General features: G+C 38.2%; 1 protein-coding gene across 3 annotated transcripts in view; it reads left to right on the forward strand.

Moving 5' to 3' along the window:
* Positions 1-24,478, forward strand: part of blnk (B cell linker) — a 32,956-nt gene extending 8,478 nt beyond the window's left edge. The window contains exons 3-24 of one of the 3 annotated variants that reach the window (XM_050071043.1): positions 4,523-4,569; positions 7,470-7,535; positions 8,146-8,192; positions 12,536-12,573; positions 12,665-12,782; positions 13,094-13,197; positions 13,382-13,454; positions 13,580-13,663; positions 15,573-15,598; positions 15,694-15,728; positions 15,843-15,899; positions 16,010-16,037; positions 16,908-16,959; positions 17,720-17,780; positions 17,868-17,895; positions 18,011-18,032; positions 18,830-18,905; positions 19,059-19,087; positions 19,210-19,262; positions 19,353-19,436; positions 19,533-19,688; positions 22,250-24,478. In XM_050071043.1, coding sequence (XP_049927000.1) covers positions 4,523-4,569; positions 7,470-7,535; positions 8,146-8,192; positions 12,536-12,573; positions 12,665-12,782; positions 13,094-13,197; positions 13,382-13,454; positions 13,580-13,663; positions 15,573-15,598; positions 15,694-15,728; positions 15,843-15,899; positions 16,010-16,037; positions 16,908-16,959; positions 17,720-17,780; positions 17,868-17,895; positions 18,011-18,032; positions 18,830-18,905; positions 19,059-19,087; positions 19,210-19,262; positions 19,353-19,436; positions 19,533-19,688; positions 22,250-22,366 — 1,401 coding nt within the window. In that variant the 3' untranslated portion in view covers positions 22,367-24,478. Of the gene's footprint in view, positions 1-4,522; positions 4,570-7,066; positions 7,199-7,469; positions 7,536-8,145; positions 8,193-12,535; positions 12,574-12,664; positions 12,783-13,093; positions 13,198-13,381; positions 13,455-13,579; positions 13,664-15,572; positions 15,599-15,693; positions 15,729-15,842; positions 15,900-16,009; positions 16,038-16,907; positions 16,960-17,719; positions 17,781-17,867; positions 17,896-18,010; positions 18,033-18,829; positions 18,906-19,058; positions 19,088-19,209; positions 19,263-19,352; positions 19,437-19,532; positions 19,689-22,249 lie in introns of those variants that run through there. The other 2 variants (XM_050071044.1, XM_050071047.1) reach the window with 2 other exon arrangements.
* The last annotated feature ends 23 nt before the right edge of the window (positions 24,479-24,501 follow it).

Genomic DNA, 24,501 nt, shown 5'->3' on the forward strand with positions numbered 1-24,501 from the left:
CTGACAGTGGCCAGCCAAGGGGTGGCCATGGGGGGGCCACTGCCTCACTGATAAAATTGCTAGCCCCCCCACTAGTAGGGATGGGTACCGAACCCTGGTATTGAACGAGCCCCGGGGCTACATTCTTCAAGACCGCAGTATTGATATAAGCTCTGACCTTAACGGTTCTGCTATCGGTACTGGAGCAGTCGCGTTTTTGTTTTTTGTTTTTTTGTTTTTTTGCAAGATAAACCTTATCTTGCACATTTATCTCACCAACTCCGTCAATTATCCGTCATTGTATCATAATTTTTCACTATTCTCACTGAAGACGAGAGATCTGTCTCGCTCAACCTGGCTGCCTGCTGTGTGTGAGTGGAGAGCAGGGGGGTGGGGCTGTTGTTACAGTGACACACACACACACACACACACACACACACACACACCGCTCGTAGCCTACCTTTAGATAGATAACGATGGCGGAGAGAGTCAAACAGTCAAAAGTGTATGTATTCCTGTCAAATACGGCGGCCATAGTGCTCCGCGGTGCAAGATAACGGCTTACCGGCGACGGAGAAGCCCGGCCCCAGGTCCAATATTTTCCTCTTTGTTGATGTCATGACTGTCCAGAAGTACCTGAACAGCCGAGCCGTGGCGGTATGTGGCGTGTCAGAGGAGAAACGAGCCGTTCACATTTCTCTCTTTGTGGCAGGTAACGGTCCACAAACCTCAGCGCACTTTAGGGACTGTTCTTTACTTATGGAGGGACTGTTCTTTACTTGTCAGAGGAGGAGGGTGGCTGGTTGATTTTTATTTTATTTATTTATTTTATTTTGATCCCCCCCTATGTTAATCACTTATTCATGCTGTTTTTGAAGTATGAATAAGTCAATAAGTAATTTATTCCTTTGAAATATCATTGATGTATTATAGAAAAGTGATTTATCTTTTACAAATGACAAAAGGCACATCTGCCTCATTTTTGCTGTGGTATCGTGATACTACTCAGAACCGTGATACTGTCACTGGTATTGTACAGTGGGTCCCAGTTTTTGTACCGTGACAACACTGTTATGTATTTTACATTTCAAGTTGTAAAAAGTAAAATGTTTTGTTAAAAAACTATTTTGTTGCATAATGAGAATTTAGAAAATAAAGCAATTTATGTTCTTAATTTGTTTTTTTCTTCCTCAAAAAGTATCGATAAGAGTACCGTTAAAATACCGGATCGATAAGCAGTACTGATAAGAGTAGTAGTACCATTAAAATCTTAACAATACCCATCCCTACCCACTAGCCCACCCCCCAGTGTAAATGATCAAAAAATACTCTGAGGCCTCTGTGTGGTGTTTTTGAAATTGAGAAGGCTTATTCCCAGTGAATGTTTTGTTCTTTACAATCAATGTACTCCTTCATATTAAAGCTGTACATTTGTTTTTTTAAGGAAAAGGACAACCAGCCTATAAATCATTGAATCTCCTAACACATGTATGTAAGCAACCTGGTCTCACTCCGAAGTTGTCAAAATCTGGTGCTTCGGCAGTGATCTCTAGCGTCAGACCCAGGCAAAAAAAGCTGTCCTTTCACGTCGGCATGATACACAACCGGTGACCGTAATAGTTTAACCGCGGTGATGTCAGGGGGAAACACAGCGGGACAACAAAAAAAATCCAAGAAGCACACATGGAAGGGTGGGTGCATGGGTCCAACAAACACCGACTTTCACCTGCCAGACTGGTGTTGCCAAACCATGTGCTTCTGTTGCCTAAAACCAACCACGTGTGTGTTGGAAAAACGTAACCATGTGTGTTTGCTGTTGAAGACAAAAAAAAAAGTCAGTCTGCGGTGTTGCACTGACACAGTGCATATATTTTGAAAGAGACTGTGTGTAAACAATATATTTCCTGTGAAAAAGGAGGTGTATCTTGAAAACAGACAATACATGTAACAGGCAGAACTTGCCACGGCGTTCTGGAACGTCAGCAACCAACACACTCAGGGTACCTTGCACAACGTATTTGGATGTGGAAAGTCCATGACCAAACGTCAATATGTGACAAGGTCGGAGTGAGAATGTGTTGATACAAGTGCTGGAGAGTAAATACTTACATGTAACTACAGTAGTTAAATTACCAAATAATATAATTGTAATCAGTTACAGTTACTGAGATAAAGATTGTAATTAAATTACAGTAACTAATCAAAATGTTGATTATAGTATATTATTTTCTATAAAAAGTTTATATGCAGAATATAACATTCATTCTGTTGCTTTGCATCTTTTTGCCATGCAGGAATGCGATCATTTGGCACAGACTATATATCTAGACATTGTTTAGCATTATTGCCCAATTTAAAACCTTTTTTAGGGAAGTAATGAAAACTAATCAAATGTAGTGAGTTACATTACTTTGATGAAGTAATGAAAATAATTACAAATGGAAAAACCAAAGTGTATCAATAGGCAATTTCTTACAACTAGCCCATATACAGTACATCAACAGCATCATAGAATTCCTGAAATTCAGTTATGGCTTTTGGTGTCAGTCTGCCAGCCCAAGACTTACTTTAAAAAGATAAAATCAAATAAAATAAAATAAAACGTTTTATTTATAAGTGCCTTTCAAATCACTCAAGGACACTTTACAAAACCAGATAAGACAGTCAGCACATAATAAAAGACAACATCAAACAATATAATACTAACAAAGTACAACAACAATATTGAAATGCATATACAGATAAAGCAATGTATTAATGCTACGTTATGAAACACCAGGAAAAGCTGTTCTATGGTGGCTTTAAAGGAAATAGGGATTAAAATATTGAAAGTGCCCAGTACAGTGAATCACTCATTCAAATAATCTTCAGCTCCAAAACTGGCACGCACACGCACTGCTATGAACACAAAGCACGTCACTGCAAGCAAGAATTCAAGCTTGAGAAAGAGTGGACCACAGAGACAGTAGTTGTCTGTTCATACATGCTAATTGGACTGTATGTACGTTATAAAAACGTGTAAAAACTTAAGATGTCATTGAGTGCTGCTTTGTGTGAGAGTTCGCGGTCTGTAGTACAAAGGAAAGACGCTGCAGCTTGTAGAGCTGTTGTGTCTCATTTGAACAAGCACAGACACTCCTATAAATAATTCAATGTGGGAACAGTGTCTGAGTATCCACTGGGGCGGACTATTTGATATTTTATTCGGTGTCAAAAGGCTAAGTCTGATTTTATACCGATATTCTCCTGTAAGCCAGTGGGATGATCAAGTGTGTATCCGTGAGGCCAAGGTTCAGTTCTTTGAAGGAGGTAAAGCCTTTCATATTAAGTGATCTCACTCTCTGATTTACAAATGATTAAATCACAAGCTCTGCTTAAAGGGCTTTCACAATACTATGGGCTCGTTCCTAGAGGCAACACATCCTTTTGTTGCACCTACGTTCCCATATTCACACACTGCAGTCATGTGAGCTGCATTATCAAACCATAAACAGCCTTGAAAAAAGACTATATAATCAACTGTAGGCATCTTAACAGAACATCATTACACTTGTTTCACAGGAGACTGCAGATAAAGGGCCGCCCATGCATTATTCATATCTAAATTAACTGGCCATATTAGACTCATACCTCTTGCTTTGGCTTCTTATCACAAGCCTCTCTCTATTTGTTCATTTGACACCTTACAAACTTAAAATACCCCAACTTTTACAAACATTTGTTGTCATGGATCTTCATTACATTACAACAAATATAAAACAGAGAGGAGACAGAGCAAGTAACGACCCGGAGCAATGAATTATGAATGAAGAGGAGAATACATAATTTAGCGGGATTTTGTTGCATATTTTATGGTAATCATTTCCTTTCATTTGCGAATCACAATTGCCTCCATGCAAATCCGACGTTAAATGCAACAGAAAATCCCAGTGCAGCGGGCAGCCAGGTAAACTTTTTAAATGCTTGATTTGTGAAATTGTGCAATTTGGTGGTGGGGTGTTTTTGGTTAGAGGAGCAGGTTCTTCACTTGAAGGTCAGCAGTTTGAATACACAAAAGGGAAACTAGGCAACAGCACACAAAACACATATTTTTATCTATGATTTATTTATTTATTTACTTATTTTGCATTGTGTTGTCACTGTGTGTCCTTCATGAAGGAACAAAACAATACTGACAATTATAAGGTGTGCTTTTATGTGTTAATCTAGGCATTTATGTAATGTTTGTTACCATATGTGACCCTGCAGCTCCCAATAAAGTGATTTCTCTTCCTCTTTGGTTTAGTGTAAAAATAACATGAGGGTTACATTAGAAAGACAAACCTTGCTGATGGAGTGGCCCTTAGTGAGGTGCTGCCATCTCCTGTTAGCTAAGAGGTGATGCATGACCACAGATGTATCTGTGTTGCAGCCTTAACACAATGACGTGTGTATTTAGTGAAGGTGACACACACGTATTACCACCTCTGAACTCTGTAAGCTCAAAATGTTCTCAAACTTGTCATCATGTGCTTACAGTAGATTTATGTGACGCTTTTCACAGAACCTGTCTGACAGTGACGTGAACAAGTTTAGTCTCATCCACCAACCGTAAGTAACACCTTTATTCTGCTGTCATCACACACCCCAATCACACTTTCCTTTCTTTTCACCACCTCCCTGCTTCTCTTATCTCCTTTTTTTAAATGTTGTCCCTACAGTAACACATTTCAGGAACACTGAAGCTATTCACAAAATGTTGGGATGCTCAGTCTGTTCTTCCTAGTATTCTTAGCATCTAGCAATGAATTCCAAGTGACAGGATGCTGGAGGTTATGAGTTATCAGTAGAGTATATAAAACTCACATACTTGAAAAGAAATGAAATGAAATTACAGTGTGTTAAATATGAGTCTGTGTGCGGATTGTATTATATTTTATTTGAGTGGGACGATGCAGTTAATCATGCGTCGCTCCAATACAGAGTATGAGACTGATGCACAGTTTATAGCAATTGCTATTTTTTAACTATTGTTCTTTGTTGGGCTTTTACATATACGCCTAAAATGTGCCTGAAAATATACAGTTTTAAACATCATAAAACCACAATACATGGGTATGTGTGCGTGTGTGTGTGTGTGTGCGTGCATGCGTGTGCGCGTGCGTGGGTGCATGAGCAGATGTAGCTGCAGAGTGTCGTCTGCCTGCCTGTCTGCACCTGCATATTGGTCTGCATGTTGTTTGTTCTTGTTTGCAAGGTATGTTCCTGTTCATGTATCTGTGTGTGTGTGTGTGTGTGTGTGTGTGTGTGTGTGCGCCTCACAAAAACATGTTAGATCATATTTATGATGAAGTGAAACCAGTCAGTCAAACTAAAACTGCATTTGCAGTAATTGATATATATATATAAAAAAAATGTAAAATAAGATGATACATCTTTGTGTTTAAAAATGTGCCATTGCTGCTAAAATCAAAATAAAAATGAAAACTTTACTGACACAAAAAATGAAAAAAAAAAAAATTCTATTTATGGTTAAATACGAGCTAAAATCAAGTGCAAACTTCATTTTATTTTTTAAGTTTGCATAACCTGTTCCCTGCTGATTAAAATCTTTAAAATTCAAATCCTTTTCTAAGGCCATTTCACATTTAGTTTCATTATATGTGGATCATGCTTTTGAGCCCACCGATTTATATGTATATATAGATACATACATTTTTAATCTAATACTAAACTAATTAAATTATTTTTTATTTCAGCAGTAATGCTGCTAATATGCAAGTGAAGTTTTATTTGTTGTTGTTTACCCTGTACAAATATAGCAAATTCACTTTCAACTAAATAGAATAATTACACTATGGTATTGTCAGTGCAGGGCTCCCACACTTTTCTCTTTTAGTTCCTGTTTTTCTGTGTTTCATCATGCACTTTTTGAACCAGGAAGTAACATGTTACTGCTGTTGCATGAAGAGGATCCTCTTTGACAATGTAGAAAATGCATGTTTAAAAAACACACACAGGATCTGGAGTCATTGATACACATATCACAGCTACAGAACAGACTTCAAATGTTACTTAATAGCGCAATATTTTTCAGTATTTCATCAAAGGTTTTGCCTCTGATTCTGAAGATTAAACAGTGAAACTCTAAATAGTGGGAGAACTAGAGAACACTTAGTGAGGTGACAGGAATTAAAATTTCCCATAAGCACATAAGTGTCCCCAGTGGTTTTATACAAGTTTCTGTCTCAGTGGCTCCAGAAGAAATGATGACTAAAGGCTGTCTTCTCATCATGAATCATACACAGCGCGGTGCTTAAAATCCAAAACTGTCTCCTTAATTCCAAATGGTCATTTCTCCTCCTCTGCTGTGGTCGACTAGAACAGACATTTACTTAGCAAAACTCCCCGTGATGACCACACACACACAGACACACACACACACAGACACACACACACACACACACACACACACACAGACAGACAGACACACACACAGTGTAATGGATCAACAGGAAAGCCCGCCCACTCACTTTTGACTTGTCCTCCCATAAATAGAAAACAGGATTACAATACTGAACTTTCCGTCACACACTATATTTAACTTTACACCTGATTTAAAGCTAAAAGCAACGATGGGTAAGCATGCACCCACTTTACACTTACACCCTCCAAAATGTGTCACTTAAAATACTGTATTTGTGAAAAGGGTGTCCAAAGGTGACACCACTTATGAAACGTCTCTTCTGGTAAAGTTCTTTGCAGATGATGGAAATGTTGAGAAACTGAAGTCAGTAGAGACTTTAAACTGTTCCAAAACATACCCCCGTTAACTCGAAGGCCTCATCTGATGATATCACTCAGGTGGTGTATATACTGTATAGTTATTAGCAGCAGTTCAAATGGCAGCAGCTGGACGGAAGTGGAACTGAAAAGAGTCTAGAGAGATATGATGCAAGAGGTTTGCTCACTGAAATCTGTTGTTGAGTATGTGTGAGACGGGGAGTGGAAACGAGAAGTGATTTTTCCTACAGAGGCTGGTTAGCATGAATTCCCTCCCCTCTGTGACATAGTGGTGACTTTTGGCCAAACACCGGTGTTCATTTACATTTCTGCCAACAGTGTGGCAGCATGTATTTAATGTACACGAGGAATGAGGCCTGAAAATGTAAACTCTTGGATCAAACATGAATCTGGATACGTTAGGTAAACTCGCTGCTCCTGCTACAGCAAAGATTCGGTAAGAAGATCAGGTTTTTGATATTTTGCTTCCAACATTGCTTTTTGTTCATGCTTTTTAATGTATAGAAAACTATGTACATATTCGGCACTTTGGACAAAAACAAAACTACAAACTTCTTATATTTGTTGCAACATAGTGTCAGTAAAAGCATTGTGATACAACTGTTAACTTTTCTCTGGAAGCAGCAAAAGGGTTAGAACTCGTCTGCATTTATTATTACATAAATAAAAACGTTTTGAATGACAAAGCCAAATTATGTGTTTTCCAGGCAGCTTCAGAAGATTGTTCAAGACATCAAGAAAAATGACGGTGGCTTACTGAACAAACTAAGACGGTCAGTTTCTAAAATTTTAAAATCTTTACTGCACTTTTTAAGGTACTGCATAATAATATTATGGATGGAAAAAAGACAAATTTATCAGTGTTACTGTAGGTGTATTGTTAAGTAGGAGATAAATGTCTGAGAAGTCTGACTGGGGTAAAAGTCGTGTGGTCTGTGTATGCATCATTGGAGAATGTCAATTCCTCTTTCACAACCGATGGAATAAGAGTAAGACCAACACACCAAAAATAACTTTAACAGATGGCTGTTTCAATTTCCTTTCCTGAATGAGTCCCCTTAAGGCACATAAGGATAGACACTGTAATGACACATGCATCACGGATTACTCTCGTCTTGACTGGTTAATACGCACAGCAGTCTGCTAACTGCCTTTATGTAAATATCTGAGGTTTTACAGTTTTACAGCACAGGTGTCCGCTGAGACGTAAGGATGCAGGTGGAATGTCTCTTGCACTAAGACAAAGCGTCATTAACATTCAACATTCAACATTAATAATTTAAATCAATTATTATTAATAGCTAGTGGATGAGTTCACACTGTCACATCACTGTTAAATCATTCATTGCCAGCTGCTGATGTCAGTATCTCTCTATGTGGCAGGCTGAAAAGCAAACCACTTCCAAAAGTACCTGCGAGAGATTACAGAGGTAAGTACTGAGTCATTATCACTGCAACACAACAAGATCCACACATGTGGTACAATACAAACTGTTATTGGCAGAGTTGGGGCCGAGAGTGTTTTGCACGTCACAAGTAAGTCTCAAGTCTTAGCATTCAAGTCTCGAGGCAAGTCGCAAGTCAAGACTGACAAGTCCCAAGTCCTAATCTTTGAGCTTTGAGTCCTAAACAATGCATGCTTTTAGTCTTCCCGAGTCCTAATGCATGTTTCATCAAACGTAATGCCATATTAACAGCCAACACATTCTCACTTTGACCGCGTCACATACTGACATTTTAATCATGGACTTTCCACGTCCACATGCGATGTGCAAGGTACCCTGGGTGCGTTGGTTGTTGATGTTCTGGGACACTTTTTCAGGTTCTCTTCTTGCAAGATACACTTCCATTTTCACAGGAAATTTAACGTTTACATAAAGTCTATTTCAAAATAAATGCACTATGTTGGTACAACACCGCAAATTGACTGTTTTTTTCCCTCAACAACAAACACACATGGTTGAGTTTAGGCAACAAATGCACATGGTTAGGTTTAGGCAACAAAAATGTGGTTAGGTTTAGGAAAAAAGAACAGGGTTTGGCTTTAGAATCTTACGGGATGTGAACACCACTCTCTCGTATGAAAGCTGGTGTTTGTTGGACCCATCCACCACGCCTCCCGCCCGCCTCTCTCAGTCTTTTGACGCCTTAACTTTCGTCCTTGTCTTCCCCATGTTTTCCCCTGATGCCGCCGCGCACCGTTAAACTATAATGGCAACTGGCCACGTATCATGCCGACTTTAAAGGACGCATTTTTTTTCATTGGTTTCCGACGCTGCAAGTCACTGCCCAAGCGCCAGATTTCGATGACTTCAGAGTGAGACTCTACCAGCAGACTAGTAATATATTGAATTTTAAAAAAATTCTGAATGCTGTTTAAAATTTGCGTTATTTGTTAGGACAAGTTTGAGGGAATTTTCAATCCACATGTGATTTTCGACCCACATGTTTTACAAACCACATTTCTTTTTCATTTCTTGTTTTCTTGTTGTTGTTGGGGTTTTTTTGATGAACACGGCAAAGTTTTTGTACGTGAACAAAATGATCTTTGGTATAAATTTTCCAGCTCGGGCTGTGTAACGTAACATCAGTTCTTCATGGTTCTCTCCTGCAACTTGATTGGATGCTGTCAGATTGGTTCAAACAAAGTGGATCTGGAAAATTAAGTGTCGACTTCTCAGGAATGAATAGTATTAATGTTGGTTGATTCAGGAAATAAAGGGAAATTAATTGATTTGTGTTACACTTTTTAAATGACATACTTTTTAATATTTGGGCTTGGGAGAAGGTATCAAGTATTTCCTTATCAAAAGTTCCAAGTGTGATTTGATTTGTCAAGCCAAGTCTAAAGTCATCGATTTTGTGACTCGTGTCTGACTTGAGTTCAACCACTGGTCAGTAAATCAGTATGATGCTGAAAAAGAAGATAGATACCCATTGTTATGTATGTCTGCCTTATAACAGTGCTCAATATGTGCATTGAAAGAATCACTGGTCACTGTAATCATGCAGCTTTGCCAACTCAAGTGTTTATTCTTTGTGTTACTACCTCACCATGAAGCTCAACGAGGAAACAATGTAGGAAACAAAGTGAACATGTGGTAATAAAAGAGGAGGAACTTTAGAGAAAACCCACTAGATCTGGCTACCTTAGCGTGATGAATCCTCTTATTACCTTGAGTTGATCTTGGGAGGTATTTTGCATAGAGGACTGTGGATTTTGTCCCCTTTTGCTTACAGTGGAATAGAGTTACTGAAATCTTTTAACATCCACTATGGACAGAAGGAAGTATTAGACTGACCTATAACATATGGGCATATGAGCATTGTTCTCGGACAGACTTGATAAACTGGAGGGGAAAAGGAGTGCAGACAAGTTTGGATTTTTAGAACCCAATAGGAGGAGTGTGATAATGTCTCTCCTCCCACAGATAATATCACATTTTACTAATGTAGATGATTGTGGCCAGCATATTCACACATCACAGTGTTTAATGTATAACTGTGGTTGGCTGATTTCTTTGGTCTTATCCAAACCCACCAAGATGGAGTGTTTTTAATGCTAACAAATCAGTTGTATCCATTGATCTTATACACTGCTCTGGTAAATATGGTTCACTAATAAAAGTACAAAAGTATTATCAGCTAAATAAACTTAAAGGATCAAAGGTAAAATTACTCAGTGGGCAGAATAGTATTATATTGTAATACAGACAAGCTTGGGCTTAAGTCACACATTTGATGACTTTAAACATGACAAAATTTTAAAAAGACTTGCAACTCGACTTGAACTTTAACACTAATGACTCGTGACTTCACTTGAACATGAGCCTTTTAACTTTAAAATACTTGATACCTTCTCCCAAGCCCAAAAATTAAAAGTATGTTATTTAAAAAATATGCTACGAATCATTTCATTTCTCTTTATTATCTGAATCTACTAATGTTAAACTCTGTATTCCCAACAAGTCCACACTTAATTCCCCAGATGATCTACTTTGTTTGAACCAATCTGACATCATCCAATCAGGCTGCAACAGAGAACCATAAGGGAACTAATTTTACTGAGCATCAGCTGGACAAAAACGATACATACAAATTGACTGCATACAAAAACAACGCTGTTAAAAATTACAGATGGAGACGCAACAAATTCCAACTTTGTTAAACAGTTGTTGCACAAGTTGCACAAAGAAGAGTAAGTCGAGGGTCATATCGACAGTTAGTAACTTTTTAACAAGCTTGTTTTAACAAATAAATGCACATTTTAAAAAGCATGCGTGATTTTTGCAAATGTGATATATTATTACTTTATTGTTAAATTGGCATTACATTTTTTGAAGAGCCCATTGGACTCAACACTGCAAGTTTAATACTCGGTACTTGCCTGTCTTGACTTGTGACTTAACTCAGGACTTGCAAATACAATGACTCTGTCCCAACTCTATATATAATCTATGTATGTATTACAGGTATATTATAACTAATGTAATAAAATGACACAGTTGGTTAAGATAGAGTTCATTTAAAGTTCTTTATAAATTCTTGGGTAGTTTAATCGATTTCTATAAATCATATTTTATAAGATGATCATAGGTTTTAATGCAAAATCTTAATCTGCAAAACAAACTAGGATCTACAGCGGTCAGATCAAAAAGAAAAAGTTTAGTTCTTTTTAAAATGTAGTGGAGTAGGTTTATTAGTATAGCATATAATTGAAATACTCAAGAATTACAAGTACAAGTAATTAAGTATAGTAAATGTACTTAGTTACTTTCCACCCCTAGATTTTAAGATTTTAAGCTTATTTCAGTCATCATGTAGATGATATTGTATATTGAGATCATTCTGCCTGAGCTAATCACTCTGTCATAGGAGTAGGTTTGGGGGACATGTCCCCCTCAATAATTAGAAAATGAGCAGCTGTGATAAGAACGTGAACAATTTTTGGGACAAAATTCAAGACATTTCCACTATAAAAAGCCCAAACTGTTGCATAAAAATTCACCAGAATGCAGGTAATTTTGGGTTTGACGCTCAAAATCTCCCAGGGGAGGACCCCAAAATCCCCATTTCATATAATCCCCCCCACCCACAATGTTGAAACGAAACCTACGCTCTTGCTGTGTGAGCTAATCACCCTTTGCAAGTTTTATATCAGTGTGTTTTGTTCCAAACACCTCAAAATCAGATGTGTTACTGAACTAAACTTGACTGTACCAGAAGTTATTTATACCCTTACAATTAGCACTTACACATCATGTATCATTTTACATTTGCCTTCTCTACTCAGCCTATGACATTTCATCACAGAACTTAACCCCAGCCTAATTGAAACTTTCATGCTCACGAAAGGCCAGAATGTATGGAAACACTGCAACCAAGCTGCGGAAACAAGTTGATACCACTGCACCTGTTTCCAGATGTTGTTTTTGAGAAACACGCTGTGCTTAATTATGTGAAGCTTCTGTTCATACTGCATTGTAAAAAACAGCAATTAGGCCACATGTTGGGAGATTATTTAATAGTCCAAGAGGTGAGGAGTCACGCTCCGCTGCTTCCTCAACAGAGACAGAGTAGGCTTGGTTCTAAAATTAGAAACTGTGCTCTGACACCTGCTCCAATTAAATTAATGCTAGTATTTTCTGTTTTTGTAGTTAGCTGGGTTTAATAAAATCCACAACTGAAATGTTTGCTTTTACATATTGTGGACCCATCTCAAGCTCATTTCCCCTCTTTGTTCTGAAATCCCCTGACATTTCTGTGTTTACAGATGACAGGGAGGATGATGAACTGTCTGAACCTGATTACGTAAGTTGGAAAATATGTTAATTATAAGTGATTGAAATTGTTGCTTTTTGGCTGATATTTGTTTGAAACATTAAAAATACTGTGTTCCCAGGATAATGACATGTATGAGGATCCACGTGAGGACCATGATGACAGCTACGAGCCGCCTCCCAGCCACAAAGACTTCACCACAACTCAGTCAGCTTCCTTCCAAAGGGGGGAGTATCTTGGTCAGTAGTCATCTGACATGAAGAAGTGTTTATATCCGCACTTTTTTTGGGCTAAAAATTGACTGTGTATTAATTTTTCTACCATCATCATTATTTCTCCTGATGATGAAATGCCAAACTCCTTTTCACACACAGTTTCTATATCTGCAATAGCTTCCCTTTGCAGTCATCACTCTCTTCCAGCTGGAGCTGCATGGGTCTATTTAGCCTCTTCACACTGTGGAGCCAAAGCCACAATACACAGAGGGCTTCAGAACGCTGCTTTATGCAAATGCTGATGTCCTGTTTCTGCTTCTGCTTCTCCTTTCCAGACAACTGCCGTAACCGGCCCAGCCGGCCACCCAGGAAGCCCCTCCGCCCAGACAAAGCCTCCAAAGAATTGCCCCCTGAACCCACCCAACTGGGGAGCGATGAAGTAAAGCAAATTTCCCCTCCTCGCGCTCACATAAATACTGTACTGCAGGCCTGTGTCATGTGGATACTTGCACAAACATTATTGTGTCTTAGAGAATCTCACCATATCCTGTGTATTGGTAAATACCCTCCAAAGAGTGTGGACAACTGATGTAGCTCCTTTTTCACAATGTGGTGTTTCACAGGAAGACTACATCAATCCAGACTGTGGTAACGATGATGACAACTACGTAGAACCTGCAGAGCCCCCACCTTCCAGTAAGATACACATCAGAATGGAGAGGAGACAAACTCTGTGATTAGAATATGTGGAAAAACAGTGATCTGAAAGGACTACTATTGTAAAGATTTAATAATAATAATAAGGCCATGCCTCTCCTTAGATTCTATGATGCATGGTGGGACCAGAGCAGCGAGGGACCTCCCCATGTTGCCCACACCTTTACCAGAGCGTCCATCTAGTCCTGGTAAGTACAACAGTAACAATGTTTTACCTCAACACTATTTCACAAGTGGTCAGCCACTAGAATTATTGGTCGCTGTACTCATCACAACTCTCTTACAATCGAACTGTGTTGAATTCACAACCTGAGAATACTTGTAACATAATGATATAGTGCATGATATAACCGGGTGATACAGTACCACTTCTGGTATGACTGCATTTAATAAGTTGCTCATTTGTCGCTGCCCACTGTACCAAGTATCACCAAGCACAATGATGTCATGGAGGTTAAACAAAGACATGAATGTGATTATTTGAAGGAAATGCATTGTCACTAGCTTTGAAAAAATACTTTTTTTCTGAAAAGTTTGTGAAAAGCTGACATTTTGGAAACATGTGGATAGGGGTGATGTATATTTTTAGCTGTGACCAGCAGCTCTTAAGTAAGTCTGTTGGTCGGTCGGTACACAAAAATTTCCCTACCCTGTGGCGACCACACAGGCTGAAATTTGACATGCAAGTCAAGTGTGTGTTTGTGTTCATGCCATAGGAGTGGCCTATGCAAAAAGGCACATAACTTCCACGTAGATTCACAGACTTGCCCAAGATTTTGTGGAAAGATTGGTCATGAGCAAGGACAGCTGACAACTGTTCATGCTGATTAGCAAAAAAGGGCAACGCATGGCTGCATGCACGTACATGGTCCCACCTATTGCAAATTTGTGCTTCTTCTTAAATAACAAACACATTAAGTCAGATTTTCAACTCAGAAAGTTGGAAAAACGCCACCAACACCAACCTCAAAATCTAAGATGGCTGCTCTGCACATCAACAGTAGTGAAAGCTGGAGTACTATAGTGTTCATGGACACTTCTATTTGTGTCTCATTAAAACAGTCATTCAGACAGTAGGTTATCTGTGGACATATTTCTAAGCTGTTTCTAGGCACCAAGTACAGCATAATACTTTGTTATCAACTGGTATTGATAACATTGGCTAACCTGTGTAGAACTGGTATTGTTAACATCTTGATTTTTCAACTTGCTGTACTGGAATACGGTAAACTGCAATGTGACATCATCTCTGGCTACGAGCTCCGATTTCCATGGTAAATCGAATGCAGAAGAAGGCTCCGCAGTGCTTTGAGCTTAATGCTAATGTTAGCATGCTAACATGCTCACAATGATCATGCTACAATGCTGGTGTTTAACAGGTATAACATTAATGTTTACATTGTTAACCAGCTTAGGTTTGTGTTTTTTTAGCATGCTAACATAGCACTGAACACAATGTACAGCTGGTGTCATTAGTTTTACAGGTGTTTGATCATAAACCAAAGTATTGGGCGAATAAAAACTTCTGACCTGATGATGGCCCTAAGTGAAAAAATAAGGAATCGCCAAAATTATTTCAATTAATTCGGAGGGAGGTATGAAGACGTGTACCAAACTGAATGATAAGAAATAAAATATTCATTGAATATGTGACATTTCACTCAAACCCACTAAAGTCAACTCCATGGTGACACTAGAGGGATCAACAAGGACATTAAGATATATCATAGTTGAAGTATTAATATCTGTACAAAACAGAGTAGTAGTATTTCACTGGATTCCTAGAAAAACAAAATAGGTTTAATCTCTCTTTACAGCCATGTTGCTCGGGTAACAAAACACTAAAACATAAAAGGAGGCCTCCATTATGTTTATTGAATGAACAGCTTATTGGCCAATGCACGAGAATACTTTGTAAATACAACACAATGAGAGACAGTCAAAAGCAGTTAGTCCGAACACAAAAGCATGCCCAGGGGCAGGCGCTGCTGCATGCTGAAGACATGTTGGGCGTAATGAAAACAATGTGATCCAGCAACAAAACAAGGTTTTTGTGGCTTTACAGTGTGTCTAATTTTGGCTCTGGTTGTTTTTCAGACTTTTATGAAGTGCCTGACAAAGAGGTAGGCTTTTTATGTAACAGCAATTACAAGTATGTTTTTTAAAGTACATTTACATGTGGAATTCATTGTGGTTTCATTTTATGGCATCTTTACAGGGAAACTCATTATCTCTTCCAGCAAGCAGATCAGTGTGAGTCTTTCTTGACTTTTGTCTATTCATGTAACTGTACAGACATACAATATAAAATGACAGTATTGTGGAAATAATTTTGACTACAGTCTGAGACTAATCATTTCCTTTCAGATCCCGTCCAATCCCTACAAAGCAGTCGCATTCATTACCACCAAAGCCCAGCCCCAGGTACGATTCACACTGACAACATTCAAAGCAGCTCCGCCATAAAGAGCAGCTCTCTCTGTCTGGTTACTCTCCTACCATTACACTAATAATGGGTTGTGTTTCTTTTTCAGATTGAATATGGGGAGATCTCCTACTGCTGTAAGTGATGACAAATGTGTTGAATTTCATTCAAAAAATGCATTTTACAGATATTTGATGTATGATGCACAGTTAGGAGGATAGTAGTCTCATGCAGCCACACCTTTTTCCATAGCATTGTACGTGTCAGGACTAAAGAAAGGTCTGGAAGCACCCATTATCATTCTGCTAGAGAAGAAAAACTGCTCTGGCTTGTTTGTATTTCTTTCAACCAATCATAATCATCTTGGAGGCAGTAAGCCAGGGGTGTAGTGACAGTGCCCTCGCAGAATAGTGCTGGGGGAGCTTATTTTAGTTGAACATTTGCATGTGGGGAGCTGAGCACTGTCATTTTTAAATGAAAAAAAAATAAAAACACAAAACACAGTAAAAGACGTTATATCGACTTTGTGATTTGACTTTTAATGATAAAAACAGACAAACATAACATGACAATCAGTGCTGTGGAGATGAAACCCAACTGTACTTAAGTTCTGGAGGTGCTCACTGGACTCATTAAAACCACAGTCGATTTGTTAGCCACGTTATCACAGAAGCATGTCATCGGCATATGCCGCTGCCAAGGTAAAAAGAAATCGAAGGGCATGTCAACAAGTTGTTTTATTCGTTGTAGATCTTTACAACAATTCACAGAAACAACAAAGCATCCTTTTTTTTTGTCAAATTTTCTGCCATTTTCTGTGTCTAAGTTGTTAGCTCAGAGGTTGCTGTTGTTGCTGTTTCCAGTAGCAAAGTGGATTCTGAAAACAGGCAGATAGGGCAGGAAAATGCTGGCCTAAATAGCTGGCCCATGGCAGGTTTATAGCCACAGCCTACATCCAATGAGTCAGACTAGGAGGACACTGACTTAAAGGTATTGTAATTTTCCAGGTCCAGGAGCCGACAGACGACGATGAATATGAAGTCTGTGATCCCAGTGATAGTGAGTATTAATTCAAACAATAACTGAATTGTTTTCCACCTATTTTTTTTATAAATAAAGACTGCCACCACAAATCATTCTGGTGTGCTACACCATCTAAAGGTTGAGCAGTGGAAAGAGAAAAATATATTTCCTCATAGTAAACGGCAGTGGAAGAAGTACTCAGATTCTTTACTTAAGTAAAAGTAGAAATACTACAATGTGAAAATAGTCCACTGCAAGAAAAAGTTCTGAATTCAAAATGTTACCTAAGTAAAGAGAAGTATTATCAGCAAAATGTGGCGAAGAATCAAAAGTAAAAGTACAGATGATTTTATTTTATTTTATTTTTTAATTTCATTTTATTTATTTTATTTTTATAGAATATTATATTATTCTGTTTTTATCACCAACAAACACAACATGTATGAACATTTTAATGTTGTAGTCATTGAGGAGCCAATATTAAACTTTTTTTTCTGCTGGGTAGAGTGCTGCATCAAATCATATATGTTTATATGTAAAAAGTAATCAGTAACTAGAACGTGGTGTAATGTACAATATTTCCCTTGAAGATGTAGCTGAATAGTAGTAAAAAAAGTAGAAAAAAATGGAAATACTAAAGGCCTACTTCAAAATTGTACTTAAGTACAGTACTGAGTAAATGTACTTAGTTACATTCCACCGCTGGTAAATGGACAACAGTAACATATGATGTTTACCAAAGCTAACAGCACACACAATAACTGGTCACTTATTATTGTATTGTGTGGTCATCCAGGTTCGAGAAATAAACCTGCAGAGGGTCCACCTATACTTCGACCCAAACCTTTGCCCAGAGAGTAAGCAGCACTTTTTTCATACAGTAACCTGTTTAAGCTTTAAAAAGGGAATAACTGATTGTTTGGGCATCTCTTTTTTTCTTTCAGGAGGTCACCAAAACCACCTTTAAGGCCGGTAAGGATGTCAAAGATTTGCAAAATTTAAGATTGACTTTGAATTATCAGACTTTTTTTATTATACAGAAAATCATTAAATATGATTTTGTTTGTTGTGTGTTTGTTTTTTGCAGAGACCAGATTTAAAATTTGACAGTAAGTGTTTACTTGTGTTTTATTCAGATACTACATGTGCACAACACTAGTCACATCAGGGTTTTTTATTAAACATTGTACACTCAGCCAGTTAGTGCCAGTCACTTCTGATTGAGATATTTTCCTGAAACACTATTTCACCTATATTGTTACCACCACACACATAGATGGATTACTGAATGGGCCCACCAGCCACAGGCCCAGGGTCCAAAAGTGTTGGGAGCCCCTCCCTGCAAAATGTCACTCAAATAACACCAATGAATAGGAAAGAGACTCAAAATGACCACAAAGAGATGCAAAGGAACTGCTAAGGAGACCCAAAATGATTACAAGAAGAGGCAAATCAACCACAAAGAGACCCAGAATGACACAAAAGACACAAAATTACCACAGAGAAACACAAAACCACAAAAAGATGCTAACAATCACAAAGTCTGTGTTTCTTGCTCCTATGTAAGAGGGATGGTGGGGCCTTCTGCTTATCTGTGCTCAGGGACCCAGTGTCTCATAATCTGCTTATGGCCGCACCTTTCATTTACTCAGTGGCTGTAATTACAAACATACACATGCTCCATATACAGCACATTGATGACTTACTGTAAATTGAAGCCAAGTCATTAAAGATTTTCCACATTAAACCTATTCAAGTTAAAGCTGGCGGTTACACATGCACACTATGAGCATTGTAACAACTAAAAAACCTATTTACATGTTTCATTTGTGGAATGTGTCTTCAGTTTCTACTCATTACTAAACAGCAAACATAGCCTCGTTACCATATGTCTGGATTTCCACAGGCCACACACTGCCTGTGATGCAAATGGACCAGAAGCCTCAATCGAAAGCTTTTTCACTGGACTTCAAACGACCAAAGTAAGAAATGCAACATAGACGTTTACGCGATGCGTTTTATGTCCACTGAGCATACGCATTTTTAATGCTCCTCAACTGAGGAAAATTGCCTTTAATCACAGCTTGGTGCTGTGTGTTTACTGTGGTCTGCTCTGTTTGTGGTCTCTCTTGCAGAATTCCTCTTTTACAGCTGACCTCCCACAGTAAGTACAGCTCCTGCTCGAGTCTCACAACAACTAAATGCACAATGAAAAAAACTGAGAAACACAAATGTTACATTTCTGCATATCACACATTATCATGATGTTTGTGTCTGTTGTCCCAGAACCTGCTGACAGAGGTGTGTCTGCTGAAAATGACTCAATAGACCAAGACAAGGTGTGCACTTACATCATATTGGAAAGAACCTATTTACAAAGCATATCCGGTGATAGTTAAACATTCTGTCCTCCATGTACTTTATTTCAGGATGCAGATGTCTATAGGAAAACTTGGTATGCCAGCGAATGTGACCGCAAGACTGCTGACGATGTCTTGTGTCGCTCAAACAAAGTGAGGATCGCATTATTTGTTCTTTAATTTATTATTATATTGTTTCACATAACCTCCCCTATAGGTGGGTGTGACTGTGAGTGCTTTCTGTTTCAGGACGGGGCGTTCATGGTGAGGAAGAGCTCCGGTCAGGATGCACAGCAGCCCTACACATTAGTGGTGTTTTACAAGGGCAGAGTGTACAACATCCCGATCCGCTTCATACCAGCGACTCAGCAGTACGCTCTGGGAAGAGAGAAGAGAGGAGAGGAGGTACTCTTTATTTTTCTCAGTTTGACTGCCACTGTGGCCCAGTTGTTGACGACAAAATGGAGTTTATAGGGATTAATCAATGTTTTGCACAATGTTAAAAAAAAAAAGTCAGAGTCTAATTATATGCAGGCTTTCTGTCGGAAAGGGATTTCTAGGATAAGGTTAGGGGTTGAGTTAGAATGTATAGATTCTGTCAGACAGGACTTTCTGTCAGAAAGGACTTCCGCATCACACTGCACCAGAGCGTTATTGAGAGAGTTATTGCCTGGCCAACAGGCTTTTTTCACAGCAGACCAGAAGCGGAGCAGGGGTGGCATATAGGCCTAAGGCTCCTCAATGTTTTCTCAAAAGCCCTTAATATTTTAGGTTTTTAAAATACCATTAACTTTGTGTCATTCAGATAATAATATATGCTGATAGGGGTGTGCCATATTGTTCACGATAATATCGGTATAATTTTTAATATCCTCCTGAAACCTGAACTTTTGTTTGGTATGTATTTTTAATTTCTCCTAGTTATTTGGGATCAATATAACCCAACAAGTGTGAAAAACTAGACATTGTCAATGATAATTAAGTCCCAGTACATGCCCTCAAACAAGATGATGATAAAGTCCCAGTGTCCTCTAATGAGTACTTCCTAATAGTCTTAGCCTGTTACTGTTGCTAAAATTGGTCAAATTTGTTGCCATATTAAACTAGAAACATTAAGCATAAACAAGTTTCAGCCATATATTTTAATCAGGTTCACTGTAGTGTCGGGTTCAGCTGCAAACTGACTGGCAGAGATGGCTGCCATCTTGTTTTTACAGATGGCAAAAAAGTGACCATGAATGAGGACAACAGGTCTAACTTAAGTAGAATGAAGTATAAGGTCAAGTAAACCCAAACTGTGATGTCCTCATAGTAGGACGCAGGGTCTCAGAAGGATATGATATGAAAAATTCACATCATGATACTCGCAGTATTCCCGCTTGTTGTCATATTGACGTCATACTGTTCCGCATGGCAACAACAAGCATGGCTGAAAGCAAATTTTTACCGATTCCAAAAAGAGGAGCAGCTTCAGCAGTGTGGAATAAACTGTGGGGTTGTTAGACCTGAGCATCCTGAATGTTTTATGAACAGCTGCGGACTTCTCAGACTCTTTTAGCGAGTTACCACTAAGAGTGAACTCATTCAGTGGCTCCTCCGGCAGCAGCACAGCGTCTCTCCCTCTCCTCTCTCGCTGTGCGCACACAGGAATCAGTGTCGTCGAGTGATTTTGTCATAAACCTTTGGTGATGTAAAGCATAACCTAACACTCGCAGCTTGATGAAAAAATGTGAATATGCTATAGTTATGGTATCGTAAGAGCCTGCCACAGGTCACAGTGTGATGATTAGAGGAGAAATGGCAGAGCATAAAGGTCCAGGTGGGAAAAAACAAAACAACTCAGTCATTTGGGATTTTGCTAAAAGATAAGAAAATCACCTGTTGATTTATAAATACAGACCCCAGGGTTCATTTTTTTTTATATTTGGAAGCTGTTTAAATGTGTAATTTCTGGCAAATTTTATTTTGTTGGGACTGATATTATTGTAAACAGAATCTGAATCTCACTCTGAGTTATTGTTGCTGTTTACAAACTATAGAAATGAGAGCTCATTTTTGTTCAGTTTTTACTGAATATTTGAAGGTAAATTGTTAGGTTAACATGTAAAACGATATCACTTATTTTGTTTCAATTCTATTTTCTTAAATTAATAATAAACATTTTTTTTTAGTAATTTGTAATGTTGCCAAGAATACCCTGAAATATCATGATATTATTTTAGGGCAGTGTCTCCCACCCCTGTGCCCAGGTGGTTTATCCTAAACTATTCCCTAAAGAAATTGAATACATTTGAGTAAAAATTATTCTGTTGTTCTATTATCTAAATCAGAGTATTGAAAATGATATTTACTTGACATTGTTGGGGATCCTTGATTTCCAATTAGAGCAGCCCAGATTATTATGAAATATGTGAAATCAAATGTAGCAAATTTGTGAGCTTAACTTTATTTCTGTTAACTGTACTCCAGCAAAGGATAACAAAAGTCGGTTTAAACATTAGTAATGCTGTTTACGCCAAAGTCCTACCCTATCTATGTTATATAACTTAAAAATAGCTCTAACAATATTTGCTAGTCATTATGGACAGCTGTGGAGTCTGTCGTAACGGTCATTTTCATATCTATTATGGCATGACGTGGAGTTTTTACGGACGCTTATCAATCATACATTTTATGCTGAGATTTACCACACTCAAATTAAAAGATGGACAGTGAATAAAGTGCTCTATATAATAAATAGGGTTTGATATCAGACACAGCTAATGAGCTGGTGTGCACAATGCCAAGACTATCATAAGATTATTCCACAAATGGTTTTGTAAATCAACTTTCAAGATCATTTAAAATGTTTAGAGCAAGATTAAGAAAATATTAAATTTTACCTCATTAACATGATTTGATGATGGGACTACTAAGACGGACATGTAAACTTCTGACACCAACTTCATCATCCTTCTCTTTTGCAGTATTTCAGCAGCGTCTCCCACATCATTGAGAACCACCAGAAGCATCCTCTGGTGTTGATCGACAGCCAGAGTAACACCAAGGACGCCACCAAACTGTGCTACCCTGCCAGGCCCTAGATGACCCTTGCTGGTGGTAAACAGCAGACTGAACTTGTGCATCCCAACCTGCTTACCGTCAGACTGTTGTTCACAGAACTCACTGTGCGACACTTTTCTCCTTCTTCAGTGTTGATCTGTGGTCCTGTCAGCAGGACTGTATGCTGGACTTGTCTGCATTGCTGGCCATGCAGAGCCAAAATAGCACTGACTCAGATGACTTTTTAACTTGTGTTTTATTAAGATGTTTTTTTAATGCTTAGTCAGTAAACAGTGTGTTAAAATTAATGCAAGGAATGAGACGGTGAGGCTGTAGCTGAAGGACGCAGGTAGACAAAGAATTTGTTTATGACAGCAATACTTTGGGGAGCCAAAAATACAACGTTTTTGTTTTGTTTTTTTAATAAAACTTTTTTCTGGTGTTGTTATAACTCAGCTCACATCTTCAGTCATCACAAAATGCGAGCAGGGACTGACAGACTGGTTCATTTATTGTCTGGTCAACAAGTAATGCTATCATACTCATGCATAGGTGTTGCATAACAAGAATTCCTAGGCACTTTGTGAAAATTCTCAGGTAATATTTTACAGTACCTCTATCTGGACTATGTACACAATTATAAATCTTTTATCTAAATTGAAAAAGTATACATACAGTGACTTACTGACACTGAAATGTGCACTCCAGAAACAGGGATACATGCACAATATCAGTACATATAGGACAGGTATATCTGTCCAATGCTTATAATCTAACAAACACACACACACACACACACACACACACACACACACACTGTTCCCTTGCTGTGAATACTGAGGGATCATGGCTGCATAAGGAAATATTGAGCCACAGTAGGACACTGGTTGAGATTGTCGAAAGCTCAGGCCTGATAAGGTGAGGTAATGGGAAATATAAATCCTCCTTTCATAGTGCAATTAAAAGATAAGATTATCATTTCAAGTCAAAAGAGGAAACTTATTGAGGGAAAAAAAAAACCACATGATCAAATCATCTAGGCCTCTTGAATCCAGATGTAAAGCTCCAGTGTGTAGGATTTAGTAGCATGTAGCAGTGAGGTTGCAGAACTAAAACTTCTCCCATGTGTCAAGCGTGTCGGAGAACTATGCTAGCCAACGCAAAAACACAAACAGCTGCATCGAGAGCCAGTGTTGAGTTTGTCCACTCTTGGCTACTACAGAAACAATGTAGCGCACTCCGCCATGTCTTAAGATATAACCAGCTCATTCTAAGGTAACAAAAACACATTAATTCCTAGTTTCCGGTGATTATAAACTAATGAAAACAATATATTATATACCATATCTGCCAACAGATGCCTCTAAATCCTTCACACTGGACCTTTAAAAAAAACTTTGTTAGTATTTCATTGACATCACAAAACACAGGTTTACTTTTTTTAAATTAATCGTGTCTTTAGGGTTATCTGCCTCCACTTAATTAATGCAAGAAAATATACCTCTTACAGATAATACTATTATTTAAACATAATTTGGAGTTTATACAAAAATTTTACAAATACACTGATTCTTCCAATGGCCCCCAAAAAGCATCAAGAAAAGCATATAAAGGCTAAACCTAAGAGTCATAAATAAATGATGAATAAAACAGCTTATTGTCTTCTCTCTTTTTTTTTTCTTTTTTTTTTTAAACACAGTTTTGGTATATCTGAGTAACTTGTGGGTCTCTGCGTCCCATTCCATAAACATAAATATGATAGCTACCACACTGTAGAGCCTACCCGTACATAAACTGATTCATATAATTCAGATGGTATGGCAAATATACATATTACAGTGTTCTATAAAAGATTCCATATGACAGTGTACTTAAAAATCACCTTAAATAAAGCTATTGCGTAGACAAAGTACAAACAATACAAAGAACTAAATTATCAACACCACATCCTTGTGGCTTTACGAAGAATCACTAATGTACGAAGAGTTTGTATCAAGCTACTCCAACTGTGAGAGAGACAACAGGTAAATGTTCACCCTGAGAATGTGAACCCTCCAGGAGGCGTGAGAATGATTTGACTCTCCTCTAAACCAACCAAACAAAATTAAGACTTTAAAAAAAACTGAGGAGACTGGCTGTCACTGTTTCCATTATTGTTTTGTTTGTACTGAAAAGT

The sequence above is a fragment of the Epinephelus moara genome, chromosome 19 (assembly GCF_006386435.1).
Source record: "Epinephelus moara isolate mb chromosome 19, YSFRI_EMoa_1.0, whole genome shotgun sequence".
NCBI lineage: Eukaryota > Metazoa > Chordata > Actinopteri > Perciformes > Serranidae > Epinephelus > Epinephelus moara.